Genomic DNA, 17,836 nt, shown 5'->3' on the forward strand with positions numbered 1-17,836 from the left:
AATTCGCGACGATTCGTTATGGCGAGCGCTGCTGCTGCCGCTGGCTTCCGATTCCGTGCGAAGACGCTGTGCAATTTCGTTTGGCGACCTCGTTTTTCGTCTCCACGACGATGAATCATTGCTCGCCCGACGCGCGGAGCTTGGGGCCGGTTACTCGCCGATCACACGTGCGAGCGCGCGAGATCATTAATCAACTGACTCTGCGCGGAAAATACCTTGATTACTTTACATGGATTTGGTTTATCGATGGGTTCTTGATTTTGCGTATTAAAAAGGACAATCTTCATACTCATTCAGTACTTGCCAAATAAATTGTCTTTTTAGAATGCCAGCCGCGATACTTGAAATGATTCCTACTGCATGACTATTTTAGAACGATGCCGTAGAAATTGTACGTTTTGATAAAGCTCCACAATTAAACGTTGATCCGGATTTGAGCCTTTATCGATTTGAAGCGTAAATAATTAATACTGCCTTTTAATATTCATAGCAGTTCGCCGCATTGATTCCTATACATAACCCAGAAAATTGTCTTCTACGACTTAATTGACGGTCGCTTGAGAAACCGAACACCTAGTTAATTTTGCTAACAAAAAACTAGGTCGAATATAGAGCTTATACGAGTGCGTTTTTATCTTTTTTTTTCCCACACCGACTTATAGCACTCGTGTAAGAACGATGAGAGTAATTTTTGACTTACTTTTGTTGCAAATAGGTTTTCTGAACCAACGAAAATTTTCAATAAGCCAATCGTAGGATTTCGCAATTTAGAAGTAAAAAAATTTTTATATATTATTTTTGTGATATTTACAATGTAGCCTACTAAGATTTATTCCCATCGTGTTATGTTTAATTTATTAAAATGTTACAGTCACTCGGAGAAAGACGATCTACGAGTATCACCGCGTGAACTTCAATCGTCAAGAAATCAAGAACTGGACATCGATCTACCTGACAGCTCTGCCAACGTGTTTGCAAATGGAAAACTGCTCGGACTGCCTGACGAAGATCAAAGAATGGGAGTGCAAATGGTGTCCAAAGCTGAGCAAATGTAGCACCGGCATGTTCCGTTTCAGGCAGGAGTGGCTTCAGAAGGGTTGCGATTTGCATTACGTTAAAGATTCCGACAAGTGTCCTGCGCCCGTTATCGGCTACGAAGAGCCAATGGACAGAGCGCAAGATCATCACACCGATGATAGGCCTGAGATTAAAAAATACATTCCAAATCAGCAGGCTATTGGCCCGAACAACAGTCCTTTAGAACATCGTGAGTTTTGTTGCTGCATTCTTATATTTTTGTGACGGAACAGGAAATTCCGGTTTAGAGAGCAAGTTTAATTTTAATTTTGATGAGTGCATTTCTCCATATTCAAATTTTAATTTGATTGCAGTTTCTCGCGTACGATCGAAAAAAAAATTGCATACAGATTGATTGGGAATTTCATAAATATCTAGACTGAGAATAACCCTGTTGCCTTATAGACTGAAATGAAAATTAGTCGTTGGATTTTATTTGTGTGCATATTTTTCGAAAATTTCAATTGAAAAGGAATTTGAATAAAGAGAACTTGGAAGTAACTTAAACCAAACTTTTCAAATATTTAACTTCTATGCCAACAATTTGAAAATCGTATTCGTACGGAGCGAATTTGCAAACTTGTAGCTTGAATGTTTTGAATAACCGCACTCCCAAGCATTACACATATTTTATATTTCTTTTTTCAGCTCAAGGTAACATGAACATGAGCGTCTCTGGAATCATCGGCATTCTCTTCGTAGTATCGCTTATAGTGGGACTAGGCGCTTGGGCTGGTTACGCTTACCGCAATCCACACAGTACATCGGGACAGATGCTTATTCGAGTAAGCACATTTTATTGTCTTCGGTAGTAATACGAGCTTGGATTTTTGCTCAGAAATGAAAAAAAAAAATTGTATTTCGTGGTGTAGTGCAAACTTGAACGTGACTCGCGACAATTTTATCTCCGAATGAGGACAAAATGAATAAGGCAATTTATCTCCGAGTCGCCGAGCAATGATTAATAATAATTTGTAATTAGTCTGATAAAAGGCCAAGTGCCGAGTAGAGTATGGTGTCACGCGCAAAGTGACGTGCTAAGGAAATCGGCGTTGTGTGCCTCCAAGTCTATCTAATGACGCGCTTTATTACCTCTTGCAGTACCGGCCAAGTCAGTGGAGCTGGCGGCGAGGCGAGGCACGTTACACGGCCGCGACGATCCACATGTGATGCGACGCATAGCCAATAAGCAGCAGCAACGAAGCAACAGCAGTTAACAGTGTGTTTTGTTGAACTGTCGGACCTTATTCTTTTTTTTAAATTCTTTCGTCTCTGTATGTCCTCGCCGGACGCTCGAGCGTCCACCATCCCTTTTTTCTCCAACAACATACGATAACACGAAGAGTACAGAAAACATCACTCTCGTCCACCAGAACATATCTTATACAACACATATTATATATCTTCATTTCACTCGCTCTCGACTGTTGCATCCTCTACTCTATGCTTTTGTTGCTGAAGCGACTTTACATGTCATGCATACCTAAGGTACACGACGATAGGATGTCAATAGCTTCGAACGCTCGACCTGCGACGCTTCATGTGATATTTTAATGCGTTGACTTGCAATTTTGATGCACCATCTTTCTGTGGGCCCACTCTTTTTACGATGTTTGCATGGCCGATATTCTTCTCTTTGTTTATTTTTTTATCGTGGAGTGTATCTACTCATGTGAAAATTGTAAGTTACGGAAGCAAATTGTTAGTTTTTGTTTTGTACCAGTCAGCGTATATGTGCAAATCATTTTTCATGCGGCTTAGAAAAGAAATGATACTAATTCGATTTATTTACGAAGCTTGCAGTGCCTCGTTTGAGTTTAGTCGAAACGCAACTGATTGAGTTTCATCTTAAATATATCCATAATGTGATGTTAAGCCGCACGTCGTATACTTTGTTATTGTTTAAGAATCCATTTTTCTTTGATGGCTATAGAACAATTAAATGTCATTGTTTTATATTCTAATCCTCGAAGAAATGGAATGAAATTATTGTTTCACTTGATAATCGTCTAATTTCTTTGTCTATTCTTTACTATATACAGCTGAATGGTTGTTCTATTACGTAATGATTTATCCATGCTCAGCAATGTCATAACTGTGAAAAAACGATTTATATATAACTACGAATAATAAAATCATTACGCGTATACTTCGACATAGTCTAGTGTTTTGTTTAGTCGAGGCGGAATTGTAATTGTACATAGCATATTAGATAAAACAGAGTTATAGTATATCCCTTCGAATCTTGTTTTTCTTTGTTGCCGCTGTGGTTTAAAGAAAATGAGATGTGTAATACAAATATGAATATAAAGATATATTTTATAAAAAAGATTTTTTAATAATTCTGAGAAAAAAGAAAACAACTTTGGTCAACTAAAAGTCGTAGCATTTGTCGAACATTATTGTGTCTTAATTGTATATAGTAGCATTTTTATAAATGATTATTAATTTTTATCTAATTGTTAAGTCAATATACAGTGAGAGGTGCCTATCAATTTTGATCATTGTACACATTTTAAATCTATTTGATATGTAGAACTTATACAATAATATCTTTTTAACTTTCAAACCTAGTTTCAACTTCAATAAAAAAATCACTTAACGTGTAATGCATTTCAAGTCAACTATAAAAATTGTACAGGGAATCTATGGCTCATATATAGCATTCAAAATGACTTTTTTGATGAATTTACTTACTAATAACTGTACAATCTTCATTCGTATCAACTGTGGTGTATACCTAATGATAAGCTGTAATTAGTAAAATGTGCATAATAAATTTAAAGTTGTACTCTTGTTTAAATTGATCGATATCTATATGTATACACTGAAACCTCTATTTCTAATTTTATATCATCAAGGCACGTAATATAAAAAGTAAAATTATACAAATCGTGAATAAGCTTTTCTTAAATATTTGTGTGTACGTCTCATAGTTTATAGTTTGTGATAATAAATCTTTAATTGATATCTAAAAAAAAGTTTTATTATTATTATTATTTGATGATCCTTATTCCGCCAAAAATAATTATACAATAAAATAATAAAGTCTATCAAAATAAAAATTTTCATTAAAATAATATTTTATTATTTTATTTTTTTACTTGAAACTTACTAGCTGAAATTTGAAAAATCCATATAAAAAAAAAAATATATATATGTATAATGTAAAGATTAGTTAGTATCGATAGCTGGTAAAATTAATCCTTACCAACGATGGTTGGTAAGATAGAAATTTACTATTGGTCATTGCAGCTGCAGTTCTTGAAACTACCGGCCATTCATGTTTTGTGGTGTGCAGTAGAGATTGAATATGTGAAAATGGCAACTTTAATAAAAGTACTAAAAGCTCCAAATACTATCAATAGTATGACAAAATTATTGTCAAATTTATCGTTGAATAAAATTTTACATCCATCTGCCAGTTGGTCATTTCAAACGATGTAAGTTATCGTATATTATCATCGCTTATTTGTCGGTCAGAAAAAACTTCTATTACTGATTTAGCTAATTGTAATTATACAAAAGTTAGTTATTTTTTTTACTGCTCTTCTTATAAGTCAGCATTAACATTTTATAAAATATTATTCAAATATGGTGTAATCAATTAATGTTAATAAATAATTTAATATTAAATACTGTCCAAGTTTTATGCAATTGTTAGGTTATAAATTAATGTTTTTTAGACCAACAGTTCATCGGTGTGCTTCTTTACACACAACATTAATAAATTATGGTTTAGAAGAATTTTTTGATGTAGAAAAAAACTGGAGTAAAAGTAAAATTCAAACTGGTCGCTCATGGAAGAAAGATGAATTAAGAATTAAAAGCAACGAAGATTTACACAAATTATGGTAATTAGTAAAACTAATTTTTATCTACTATTTTTTATGTTTGAATTATCAATTAGAAAAACTAAAATATAATAGTAAACTACAGGTATGTGTTGCTTAAAGAGCGAAATATGCTCATGACAATGGAACATGCATATAATGAAGCATATGAATTGTTTCCAAGTCCTGAAAGAATAGATAAAGTTCTAGATAGCATGGACAATCTTGAGGCAGTTGTACGTGAAAGAAATGAAGCTTACTATCAATTAGAAACTGGAGAAAGTGGAGAACGGCCATCTAAAATTGTTAATAATGTTTTAGGTATTAGTTTGTTTAATGTTTTTTGATAAATACTCATAAAATGTAAATGAGTAGCTTATGAACTCATTTTCATATTCAATTGAAAATAAAAATCAACATTCTTTATATTGATTTTTAGGTATAAGACATCTCTATAAATTGCGTCAGTATACAATACCCAAATTCATTAATTCAATTTGGAAAAAGAAACATCAACATCATTACAATGGATATGCTGTTCGAAAATTTCTGAGGTTGTACCGTGAAAAACTTTGGAATGAGAAACGAAAAGAAATCAAGTTAGTATAGAAATTTTAAACTAGAGCTGTTTAAGAACAACTATAAGTTCTAATTTATTTAAATCTTTTGCAGTCGTCAAACAAATAATGTTGTAGCTATTTTGAAGAAATTCCCTAATACTAATTTGGATGCAATCAGAGCCAAATATCCTAAAATCGATTTAGAGAAAGCTTTGAGATCTAATAAATTGAAGAGTTTAGGTAATGCCTCTCGTAGAGCATAGAATCTTATTGTATAACTGAAAATGCCTAAGTTTATAATGTTCTAAAGTATTAAAATCTATACTGTTAAACACCATTAAATTATTTACAATAATTTAATATCGATCAACAGATTTGCATTAGTGCAACAAAAATTATATCATATTTCCTGAGATGTAATTGTGAATACAGTGTTTACTAATATTTAGAGGGGTTACATAAGTTGCAATGCATGAGTTTTTATAAGTGATAATGAAACCACATATTTTTTAAGTAGGTACGGAATAGCATGAATAAAATGATTTGACTAAATGGTTCATACAATTTTATTATTGAGTTTCAATCACTATTGATACATCTCTGATAATCAGTTATTTCTTAATAGAATAATAACAACGGATACACAAGCGAAATATTTACGAAAGTTATATCTCAATTTATGAGGTTTGGATGACGCTTGTGTAGCCGATGTATGGTGAAACCCAATACAGTATTATGCAAAAATTTATACCGTTATACATTTATGATATTGAATTTTAGATTCTATATCGAGGATTGTCATGAAAACTACGGTATTTATTTACGAAAAGTTTATTTTCTAAATACCACTGTAACTTGAATAAATGGTTAATTTCCAAAAACTTTGAAGTATCCAATCAAGTTTACATAAGTTTAGGCTTCTAAAGATCGTAATAATTGTTTTTATATAAATAGATATTTTGTTGGAGGACACCTTAAATCATTAGAACATGATTTCGTTTATGTTTATACAGTTCATTATACCGATTATTTGAACTATATGTGTTACGAGATAAATAGTTTTGTTGACAAGCCTCAATATTAATCACGAGTAGCTCATACTATCATATCAAGGTTCTGAATAATTCTTCGATACACAGTTGCTGATTACTTATTAAAAACTTCCTATTACAATTGGTGGGTTTGCGAGTAACAACTTGATCTGAATACTTTGCCTTGACGATACATGTACAGTTAAATATTAGAACAAGCTACAACTCGCAATAGAGCACAGTAAAGAAAATTAAAAAATAAACAATTTAAAAACTCTTGATTTGAAACTCAAAATGAATGTGATGTTACGAAAATTTTCACCGAGAAACTTACGGTAAGAATAAAAAAATACTGCTTTTCTAATAAATAATTTCCAATAATCTCCAACATCAAACAATGACATGTTTTTTGCTTATTGGCAACTGAAGCACCTTCAATATAATACAATGTAATTCTGTGCGAATCTTAATATCTGTACAATTTTAGTAGTAGAGGAAGTGAGTATTTTCCTTTGCTCTTCCAACTTGACGCAATTTTTTCGAGTTATAATTTGTTTTTTTTTATGATATATGAGATATTACAAAAAATATAATTGCAAAGCTAAGGCATTTTTCCTTGGTTATAGGGAATGTTAATAATCAATTGCATCTCACCCGGGCGTGAAAGCTATTCTTCCAAGAAATGTCACAGGCAAACAAATGTTGAATTATTTGATTGAAGGGTACATTATTTTGTTTTTTTTTTTTGCGCCGTTACTACTTCTAGCGTTTCTTTTCATTCTCTCCATAAATGCGAGTACACTTATATATATAGACACTTACGACGTAATTAATCATAAATATATACAGTCTTTTTAGAATTATAAATAAGTGACAAAACATTCACATATAATATATGTAACAAAGCAATTATTGCACTCAACTGTAGAGCTGTAACAAAGCCAATCAACACAACAGAAAATATACCTTTTTTTACTCGATCATTGGTAAAAAAATTATCGGAGCTAATATAACCGGAGCTCTAATTAAAATAATCAACATTATCATAAAAGTTGTAATTTCATATAACTTGTATGATATTTTTAAGTAAGCAAAGCGATGATACACGTTTTTTCCTTTCACTTTAGTATGATAACTCATACTCAATTTCGGACCACTTAACTAGATTTGGTAAAGGAATAATGATTTATAAGAGTTACGCAAAACTTGAATCTATCAAGTATCCTGCAATACTACTCTGAAACTAATGGTAACAAGTACTGCCAAGCTTGCTCAAGATTTTTACACGCATCTGAGCAACGGCGATGCAGCTTATCCTCTGGAGGTAGTGTTGAAATTGGGAAATTTTCCTGTACAAAATATTTTCTGTTATTTTAAAAAATAAAACATTAATAAATACGACTCTTAAGAATACATTGCACAGTAATACAATGTTTATTAGGAGTCGCGAATTTGATAAAATTCAACGTTCACCTCATTATTATTTGCCCACAGTTTTTCTAAAATTTCTTGAAATTCGCAAAGCTCTCTATGGTTTGTAAAGTATACGACCCAATCGCCACTGGATTCGTGTACTTCCCGACACGCGAACTCCTGAAATGATTGAAAACGATAAATACGTCTTCATTCAAACATTTTTTGTCACTCGATGAATTGCTTTACGACATACCAATATGCACCAAGATTGTTGAGCAAGAGGTATTCGAATAGCAGAAAGATCCTCAATACTAGCACATGAGAGTATTTGACCCCGTTGAGTTCCAGGAAATACTTCCTTCGTAGCCACTAGATGTTTAGAGGTTACGACCAGACTGCAAGGAAGTGGATCTTTTTTTTCGGAGCAATCGTAAAGGCCAGAAGCACTTTGAATGAAGCTTTGCAGCCACTCGGATGCGACATATTCGTCGGGGGCAGCAAACTATAAAGGAAATAGAGTTTGTACTCAAGGGGACCTGTATACTGCAATCGTGCAAAATTCAACTGACCTGGAATGCTTTATTAGGCTTCAGAAGTATTTCAAAAGTATGTGGGCGATGTGAGTTAGGAATTCGCCGACAACCTTGGCACAGGCCACCTTTCAATGGAATGGCACGTTTAGGTAATCTTTGGTTGCTATCGGTAAACATGTAAACAACTCCGCCTTTCAAAACAAAGTAGCCGGCCTCCCATGGATTTGTAGGTGCGTTTGGATGATGCGTGTTATAGATATGAGATCGAAACATGAGGTCCCCCTCCTTCGTTGGACCACAAGGAGTCGCTGGGGGGGAGATGTGGTCGTCCTCCATGTAAATAAGACTGTAGTGTTCGATTTTTTCATCCTATACAAAGAATAATGTTCATACATGCATGATTTATATTCGTGTGACTTTGAGTGTGAAAAAACAAGATCACTTACCGGATGAACGGCTGTTTCGGCAAGAATAGAGTGCTTGAGAGTACGCATGTCGTCGCAATTGAGCTCTTTGACTGCCGGCAACCTAGGCTTCGTTGGAGATCTTCTCATAGCCATTTCCAAGTGAGTTATGAGTTCTGATGTGGTTTGACTGCTGCCAGTTGAGAATAAGTACTGCATCTCGTAATCGGCATTGGATATTAAAATAGTTTGCGCGTTAGGTCCTACCTGTGATGCGATTGAATTTAACGATGATTTTACAGTCAAAATTAACTTCTGCAATTGATTTTGAGGGTTTATATATCTTACCATAATGACATCAAGTTCGTTAAATGGAATAACGAACTGATTGCTGTAAGTATGATCGCCTTTCTGCCCAGTCAAATACAATGTCTTATTGGTTAATAATGCAAGCATTGGCTTACTCTCCCCATTGGTCATATATGAACTTCTGACTTTATAAACTTTGTACAACTCTTCAGTCTTATCTCTGTAGATGTTTTTTCTGAAGGTTTCGCGCAATTTTAAACTAATTTTTTCGCCACTGCAGTCCTTTTCTGAGGCGGCCACGTTCTCCTGAACTTCTTTCTCAAGTGCATCGTTAAACTCTTTTACGGCATTCTGGTCAATTTTCGCTCCTTTCATCAAGAGAGGATTTGACTGTGTAGCGCTCTTCTTATCCTTCTTCGTGTCGAATTTTCTTTCTGTGATTGATCGCAAAAACCTACTGAGTAACGAGGTTTTTGAGGGAGCTTGACGCAGAGGTGGTACAGTCAGTCGATTATTGTCTACAGATACTATCGATGTTATATTGCGCTTCTTCACAGGAGACACCAAATGTCGACTTTTACTACCGGTGTTACTGTTGCGCCGGTCTTCAGTCATATCCGAGGCCGTTGTTACGCTATCGATATCAGACCAATCGCTTGAGCTTATGTATTTACCCTATAAATAAATACAATGACAGTCATTTAAATTTAGGTCACAAGATATTTTTATATAACAAGCGGTCTTTTTTGTAAAAGTAATAAAAAATCTAATGGATTTCGATTATTTATAATAAAAATTCACCTCGGGTTCAACATTAGGTGAGGTAGGTGATTCTAGTTTAACCGGAGGGTCTTCTACAACATTTCCATATGCTTTCTCGATGATGTAGGCCTCTTGCGCCTCATTATCCTCCAATTCAATTTCCAATTTTGGTCTAAAAGTCCTGCCAGGATCTTCTTGACCCTCTGGTGTACCACGTTCGGCCAATGAACAGGCGCACTCGGCAACTTCGGGGCAGCCGCTACTGCTGTTGGAGGCAGATTTACGCTCGCCACTGGCATCGCTATCGAAGAAACTCAATGACGACGTAGATGAGTAGTAGTCTGAGTAAGCATTCCTCGTGCTCGGTGTCTTCTGCTGTGCGTACGGCGAATCGCCGTGAGCGCACCAACTGTACCTATAGATTGGTCGATTAAATGAACCAATAATCTCAGTATTGCTTTATTACGATAATAAAACAATGATTTTTCACAAATGAGTGTGCCGCGGTCAAACACGAGAGAAAGAAAGAGAGAGAAAGAGAGATATAAAGGGAGATGGAAAGAGACAGAGATACGTGACTTTCGAATTGAGAAGTCAATGAAAATTTTGAAAACTATCATATCGAAAAATTTCTGCTGACAGCTTTTCTGCAATTAGTTACGTACGCAGGTGCCTCTGAGAAAGGGCAACCAACATTCATAAACAAACGATTGTTACCTCTAAATTTTTTAGATAGTTATTTATACGCGTATTACAATAAATCAAAGAAAATATTACTGAGTGTTTCAATAGGACTCATACAAACAATGTTGCATTTTGTAAAACTAGAAAATATCTTTTGAGTTAATTAAATACTTATTACAATAATAAAATGGGCATTTTTCGGTCTCATGAAATTATATATTCTACACGTTAAACGAAGAGGGTATCTTTTAAAAAATATCTCGTACATACCTTCCTTTCTGTGTATCTTTTTTAGGCAATGAATCAGGTGGATCATAAGTCATTGTATAATCCACGTAATTCTCGTCATCATCGAGTTTCATCATTTTAAAGATATCCTCGTGAAAGCTAACCCTCTTCTTGGTCTCGCTGCGCTTCTTCTTACGTCTCCGCTGAACGAGTGCGTCCGAGCTAGAGGACGAGAGTATACTGGTGTCAGTCATGTTGACGGTATTTAGTATACTGTAGGGCGCCTCGGTATTATCGCAGTCGGAGATGGTCATACTCAGCTCCAGCAGATTCGTATCGTTATTGATGACGTAGGTATTGCGGGGATCCAACATCTTTTTGAAACTGTAACTCGCGTCACTGCCGTAATAATTCGGACGCTTGTTGTATGCTGTTATGAGGATACCATTGTTCTCCGAGTCCGTGTTTGCCTCTTCTATCGACGGATCCACGCTCTTGCTGTAATATTTGTAATCCTGAAAAAACCAAGAGAGAAAAGTTATACCAATGTTCAGCTGACAAAAATATATGCAAACAATTTGGCAACGCGAAACAAATTAATAAAACCTTTATCGTATCTAAGCTTGAGCAGTTGAGCTCGTTGTCGTCGAGCTTGCAACTCGTAAGATTTTGATTAATAATATCGCTGTTCGTAACTGCAGTGTTGTGAAATTTCGTGGCTGCAACAGGCGATTGTTTAGGTGTTTTATTCTCATTGCCGGAGTCGCTCGACGTGAACTCGAAGTTTTTGTTCTCATTCGAGTTGTTCACCAACTTGTATCTGTTGTTGCGGTATTTCATGTTTTTTCGCGATGACCAGTCCTCCTGGAAAGCAAAAAATTGTCTTTTCAATAACTTGTTTATTCGTTTACTTTTGGCAGTCACCGATAACGCGTGATGATACACCTATCGTTAAACTGTAGCTTTTAGAATGCACGTATCAAAGGCGAGAGCTGAATAACGATTTGCTACTAATTAGAATTTATTGAAGCTTTATATCGTCTGTTTAACGATAACGAAGTAATGATTAATAATCTGACGTAGCCAGCGAAGAAAGCGAAAAAAAGAAGTGAAAATATATTCATAAATAAGCATAAAATTGTAAGCGCTCGTGGACAAAAAAAAATGATGAACAGTATCAATTAATCATGTAGGCTCGTAAATATGGAAAAAAATGTGTCAATTTGTGCAACGATACAATGTCACGACCTATTAAAGTACGAAATGTTTGCGCTTTACAATTGACCAAGCGAGCGATAAGTCAGTATAGGTGCGTGGAGAATATAGTTTCAAGGGAGCCTTTACCTGATATCTCTTCCACTTTGCGTGTAAAAAACCAATTGATTGCCGTTAAATCTAATTTTATCGATATAGATTTAGAGTCATTTTGCTGCATACGTACTTCCTTGTAACTGCTAGTGTCAGTCTCATTGGCTGCGTCCATGTCACTGTCAAAAGCAATTCCGCTGTCGCCGGGCGAGGCGAGGCTCGAGCACACGCTTGTCGAGCGCAAGTGCAAGCTTAAAGCCGTGCCAGACGGCGAGCCGCTCATGGGCCTTTGAGGCATGTAGTTGACGATGTCCAGGTATGTGACATCCTACAATCAAAAACGCAGACACGCGCGCAGACGTTAATCGCCGAAGAAAGTCGTTATTGTTCTGTAAGTCTGCTCCACTGGAACTTTAAGTTTCTTTTCGACCTTACGGCAACACTTTATCGATTATTCATCTGACCGAGTGTTGCGATACATTTTCTCAACAAAAATTAGGAATACTGTAAGCTCTGCTAAGTGTTCGCACAACAGTTATCAAAAGATATATTTTTAATGTAATGCAACGGATGAAAAGGATGCTTTGGAAAATATTACTTGACGATGCTAAACGAAAATTCAATTGACAGTTATCGGCAACCGATAAATTCTCTTCGGGAGGCATGTAGATCAGTGACGCATCTAGTGACAGTAATTCTGTCGATGGAAACTACCGAGACATCAGAGATTTGTCGGCGATAAGCAAAATTAAGAGCATCTTTCAATAAGTCAGCACTTTAGTGAGAATGAAAAGAAAATGGCAATGAACGTCGAAATGAATCACAAGTAGAAGATTTAAACATCGATGTACAGTCGGAATCATTGTGTAAAAAAAAAATCTCCTCGGCATCGAAAAACAAACTTGGCTATTACAACTATCAGTTGTTACTTCACATTGAATAACATGTACTTTCTTCGATAAGCCATATGCCCGTATACGTCAAGGAGTATTGCAGCCAAAATTAGACGTACGAGAACTGAGCGATAATAGTAAAGTCAATTGAATAAACAACATCCGGCTGATGGATTTTTTTCTCGGGGTCGTAGGAGCGAATGTAGAAATCAGCATCGTCGAAAAAGAAAAAAAAAGCATCTCTCTCCGCTGTCTTATCCGAGCCGACTTGTGCCTTTCTTTCTCTTTTGATTCGATCCGAAGCTGTTTTCGCGCGAGATTTTCCACGCGCCTGCACGCGAGAGGCACGCCGATATTAAATCATCGTCGAGGCTCGAGGCGAGGGAAGAAAAAAAAAGCCACGCAACTAAGTTGCAATATCGAGTGCACACTATATATGAGCGCACTGATAACCCGGCATGGCCTCTCTGCTGGCGAAAACACACGCGCGCGCGCGCGCAGCCAAGAGAGACAGAAAGAAAGAGAAAGAGACGGAAGCTATTTATTAACCGACGATAATTGCAACCAAGGGGGGTGATACTGTTCAGTGCTCTCGGCCCTGAATATATATTCACGCCAGTGATGAGGGAATATATATTTCTGAGTCTTATCAGCAGGTTCATTATTAATATCCTTCGCGGTGAGAGAGATAAAAACTTGCAATCGCCGCAATGACGTTGATAATGCCAACAGTCCACTTTTCATTCACCATTCTCGCTCCTTCTCATTCAACATTCGAATGCACTTTTTTAGCTACTTGTGTGAACGTTCGCTCGCGAACGCCATTTATTGTACGATTTTTAGAGAGAATTTATTGAGAGGTTTGGCCGCGGATATCACTCTGTAGAATGATTGCAGTGTCGATAAGAAAATGTCAAATATCTATCGAACACGCGATTATCATTCTCGAGCATGCTAATACGAATATTCGTGTCAACATTATCAAATCTGAATTTACCAGAAAAAAAATTACAAATACAATGGTAATTGTTATTCCTTTGCAAGCAATTAATTGACAAATTTTATTGAAATTAATTTATTTATTCCCATTGACTAAATTTAAAATAGCATCAAGCTTATTGTATTTCAATTAAGAAAGAATCTAAAATTATCTTTATTTTTTGCTGAACTATCACAGATTATAGTTTGTCGATAACACTGAGAGGTGAATAGCCAAACTATTTAATTTACTCTCAAGATAATTTTCACAATGCAAGGGTTATAAATTTAACAACAAGATGTATTATCTACTTTAGACACGATAAATTCAACACCCTAATTTAATGTAGAAATAGACGTTTATCATTATTGATAAAATTGCCGATATTTAAAAAACTATGTATTGCTATCATGGAGATAGCAAGCAATAAATTGCCTATTATTCTTTGCTTGAGATAGGAAAATTTGCTGTTCAATTAATTTTCACCAATAATTATTGACTTTCTTATTCAATGATTGTTAAGCTTACCAATTGTAGCGTGAAGGAGACGTTTTCAAGTCCAGCCAAAAGATTGATTAGTTGATTAGTATTATCGACGTCTCGTACAAGAGCATGAGGAAAGTACTGTTTTTTCAAGGTTTTTGTATCCCTTAGCATGCATGCTAAGTAACTTTCAAAGCTACCCTCGCTGAGAGTATGATATAGCCAAGCTCGACCTGTTATAAAATATTGACATGATTTGTGAAATATTAAATATTTATAATTAAAGGTAGTAGTATAAATAAAGTAGTAACCTTTTCCAATCGATGTTAGCACATTCTGTAAAGCATGAATGACAACTACAGTATCTTGGTGACTGAGTTCTCTAGCAGTACCCCAATACCCATGACGTTCAATACGTAATCCGTGACGTAGTGCTCTGTCAAGCCAATACACAAGCCATGAATCACCATCGAGTACAACTGTACCATGCAAACTCTGGATGTAAACCTGTAAGATCAAATGTCATCTAATTATTATTCACTTTGAATGCCAACTAAAAAATAAAATATATTGTATCTAACATTAAAATTATTCTAAGTTCATGAAAGGATAGACTGAAAATAAAATGTTATTTTCCGCAAAAACGAATACTCGTTTTCGTATCGTAAACAGAAGATTCTCTGTCAAAGCAACATCTATTGTGCTACTAATTATAGGTACACAACTAAAGAAAGATAACCAACAACATTAAATCAGCTGATTGTAGTTCATCTATTTCTATAACACAATGACATCAAAGTTTTAAGCCAAGGACTTTATGATTGCTAAACGGTGTAATAACCTGTAAGCTATATAGTTGATGTCCAATAATAACTTTTATTTTAGAAAAATAAGCTGTCAGCAAAAGAGAAAAAACGTAAAGTTCTATAAATTGTATTATCTGAACAATCAAGTAAAATACCAGTCGAGATGGATTTTATAACGTCAGATTGCAACTTCCTATTAAAAGTAAAAAAAACAGCAGAATAGCCAGTTATTCGATATTTTTTCGATAACTTTCTATAAATAACCGTTGGAAATCCGTTTCCAAAAGAAAAAGTACATTTGAGGTTATAGCACTAAACTGTTGCATGAACTCTCTCTCTCTCTCTCTCTCGCATTGGGTTTGATGACACATACCTATAGTTAATTACATTTGAACAGCATAACTTACTCGAGGTATTTTATAATGCGATTTTTGCATCGATCAAAGTATCCCTGCTCTCGGTAAGAGGTAGGATCAGAACGCAGCATAAGCCTCTAGTATTTCACCACAAAAAAAAAAGAAACAAGTTTAGTGTCGCGAGAAACCTTTCACTGACTTTTGTTACATGCTGCAGTCTGCCCGCCTTGACGTCTTATTAAAAAACCGCAGAACAGAGTCTGAGTCGTTAGCAGCGAGCAAATAAGAACAAAATGTATTACTATACATATCGGTCGTGTGACTTATTTTATTCGACAGCGATAGATATACGGACAGGTGGTCCCTGAAATATGGACGCTCGCGTTGCAGCTGTTAACGTACAATTTTAGACCGTCTTTTATGCCGCTTCTACACCGAGTCGCGCATAATATATACATATCAACCTTTACTTTTATTGAGCGAAAAGCGTTGGAGATAAAGCAGCGAGCATGTGCGAGGAAAGCAAAAGTCTGTCATTGAAATTTGTCGATTCCCAATCAACAGTTGATAAAAAATAGAAATCGTGTTTTTGTGTCAATGTTGGAGTTGAAAAGAAATTGTTGCAATGGAAATGTACGGTTCTTTTCACGTTGTTGTTATTCTAGTTGAGTTTACGAGGCAATTATATTTATGGCACTTTTTCTTACAAAATTAATACTGTAACCACTAACAAGAAAATTCCAGCTATTTTTTCGACATCTCAAAGAGAATCAAATACTGCAATCAGTTTTACGTTTGTCGAGGTGTACTTTGAACGAGAGCAAAAGATGGTAAGGCACGATTAAATTGCATTGACGTTAGCGCCCAATACACGCCTGACATGCATTGAAATGAAATGTCTCGGCGAAGTATTGGAAAGTCCAGTCCTTTCAATTTTCTCGAATGTATGGATATTTTTTTGCTCGTTCGTCGACCGTATGAATCCGAAGCAAAGAATCCAAACGACAAGGAAATCAATGACTTGCAATGCTGAAGCTGTTGTCGCAAGCTCGCATGGAAGTCCTCGGACAAAATTATCAATGGTGAATGAAAAAGCGTGCAATTCGAAGCTAAAAGCGAGTAATACGTCGTAATTAGCAACGAGAAAATTCGGAGTACATCGCAGTTACAGCTTTACGACATAGCCGAGGAGGCCAACAAGCCACGTCCAATATACGCAAATATATACGCACACAAATCGTGAAAATCAATGCGAAATATATGACCATATATTTGCAGCGTAGAGCTTCCGAAGGATTTCGCTGAACAATTTGTCGACGACACTGCACAGGAAACTTAAGTTGCAGCCTTGAGGATGGTAATCACTGGCTTGTCAAACAATCGCACGAAAGCACGCGCACATGCACAGACATACACACACTCAGAGTTAGCAGGCACAGAAAGCGATAGATCAGAAAACAAAGGGGCAATCGAAGTTGCTACTTACCAATTTGACAGCCTTGGTGAGCTCTTGAAGAATTCTGCCTTTAGACAAGACCTTATCGGTACAAAGCTCCATGTCGGGCATCTCGTCGCGGCTCAAAGTGTCATCGTGATCACCGGGAAGTTGAAACGACTTGGTCCTGCCGTCCTCGACGACACCGACTAACTCGACGACCAGTTCGTGCTGCTGCGGTGGTGGTGGCGCTGCAACCGCTATGTCCTCCTCGCACATCAGCCGCATCGATCCTTTGGTGCGAATCGCTATTCGTTCGCTCTCACTCTCTCTCTCTCTTTCTCTCTCGCGCGCTTTGTCTCTGTCTCTCTCTTTCTCTCTGCGCAATTTTCCAAGCGCGCCAAAATTCAAACTCGCAAGCTCGGGCTCAACGCATTCTCCTTCTCTGCTTCTGTATTGCTGAATTCCAAGCTGTCTTGCGGCTTCGATGGAATCCGATTGCGAGTTGTGAGTATGCACCCAAGTGAGAAGCTGTCGCGCAAATGCTGCACCGGCTATACTTTTCGCCGGTTCTATACATAGGCGCGCGATAGCGATAGCGCTTGCGAAATTGCCGCGAAGTGGGAGAAAACGAATGATTTTGCAGTTGAGCAGAAAGAGCGAGCGAGAGAGAGAGAGAGAGGAGAGAGAGGAGAGAGAGAGAGAGAGAGGGAGAGAGAGAGTGGAATAATCGCTCGGC

At 36.3% G+C, this 17,836-nt stretch overlaps 3 protein-coding genes across 6 annotated transcripts in view; 2 read left to right on the plus strand and 1 right to left on the minus strand.

Moving 5' to 3' along the window:
- The window catches only part of LOC131670100 (plexin domain-containing protein 2), a 46,506-nt gene extending 42,465 nt beyond the window's left edge, over nucleotides 1-4,041 (plus strand). For both annotated transcript variants that reach the window (XM_058945465.1, XM_058945466.1), the window contains 3 exons: nucleotides 872-1,267; nucleotides 1,726-1,862; nucleotides 2,179-4,041. In XM_058945465.1, the coding sequence (XP_058801448.1) occupies nucleotides 872-1,267; nucleotides 1,726-1,862; nucleotides 2,179-2,247 (602 nt within the window). In that variant the 3' untranslated portion in view covers nucleotides 2,248-4,041. The remainder of the gene's footprint in view (nucleotides 1-871; nucleotides 1,268-1,725; nucleotides 1,863-2,178) is intronic.
- A 343-nt stretch (nucleotides 4,042-4,384) lies between these two features.
- On the plus strand, nucleotides 4,385-5,733 carry LOC131670129 (large ribosomal subunit protein uL29m). Its single transcript, XM_058945512.1, has 5 exons — nucleotides 4,385-4,520; nucleotides 4,764-4,931; nucleotides 5,017-5,231; nucleotides 5,350-5,509; nucleotides 5,583-5,733. Exons 1-5 carry the CDS (start codon nucleotides 4,399-4,401, stop codon nucleotides 5,731-5,733), a joined length of 816 nt encoding a protein of 271 aa, XP_058801495.1. The 5' UTR covers nucleotides 4,385-4,398.
- A 1,980-nt stretch (nucleotides 5,734-7,713) lies between these two features.
- On the minus strand, nucleotides 7,714-17,619 carry LOC131670128 (pleckstrin homology domain-containing family M member 2). Of its 3 annotated transcripts, none has more exons than XM_058945508.1 (14): nucleotides 17,149-17,619; nucleotides 14,812-15,007; nucleotides 14,546-14,733; nucleotides 12,279-12,473; nucleotides 12,182-12,196; nucleotides 11,444-11,701; nucleotides 10,880-11,352; nucleotides 9,965-10,340; nucleotides 9,203-9,838; nucleotides 8,897-9,121; nucleotides 8,487-8,819; nucleotides 8,171-8,419; nucleotides 7,975-8,094; nucleotides 7,714-7,850 (listed from the first exon to the last, which is right to left on the minus strand). In XM_058945508.1, the coding sequence occupies exons 1-14, from the start codon at nucleotides 17,383-17,385 to the stop codon at nucleotides 7,734-7,736; spliced, it is 3,618 nt and encodes a 1,205-aa protein (XP_058801491.1). In that variant the 5' UTR covers nucleotides 17,386-17,619; the 3' UTR covers nucleotides 7,714-7,733. The 3 variants fall into 3 exon arrangements, with proteins under 3 accessions (XP_058801491.1, XP_058801494.1, XP_058801493.1); XM_058945511.1 differs by lacking the exon at nucleotides 17,149-17,619 and adding an exon at nucleotides 15,714-15,988; XM_058945510.1 differs by lacking the exon at nucleotides 12,182-12,196 and having other exon boundaries at nucleotides 9,977-10,340.
- Nucleotides 17,620-17,836: the final 217 nt, after the last annotated feature.

This window comes from Phymastichus coffea, unplaced genomic scaffold (genome assembly GCF_024137745.1).
Source record: "Phymastichus coffea isolate CEN01 unplaced genomic scaffold, Cenicafe_Pcof_1.1 PCOF00100, whole genome shotgun sequence".
Taxonomy (NCBI): domain Eukaryota; kingdom Metazoa; phylum Arthropoda; class Insecta; order Hymenoptera; family Eulophidae; genus Phymastichus; species Phymastichus coffea.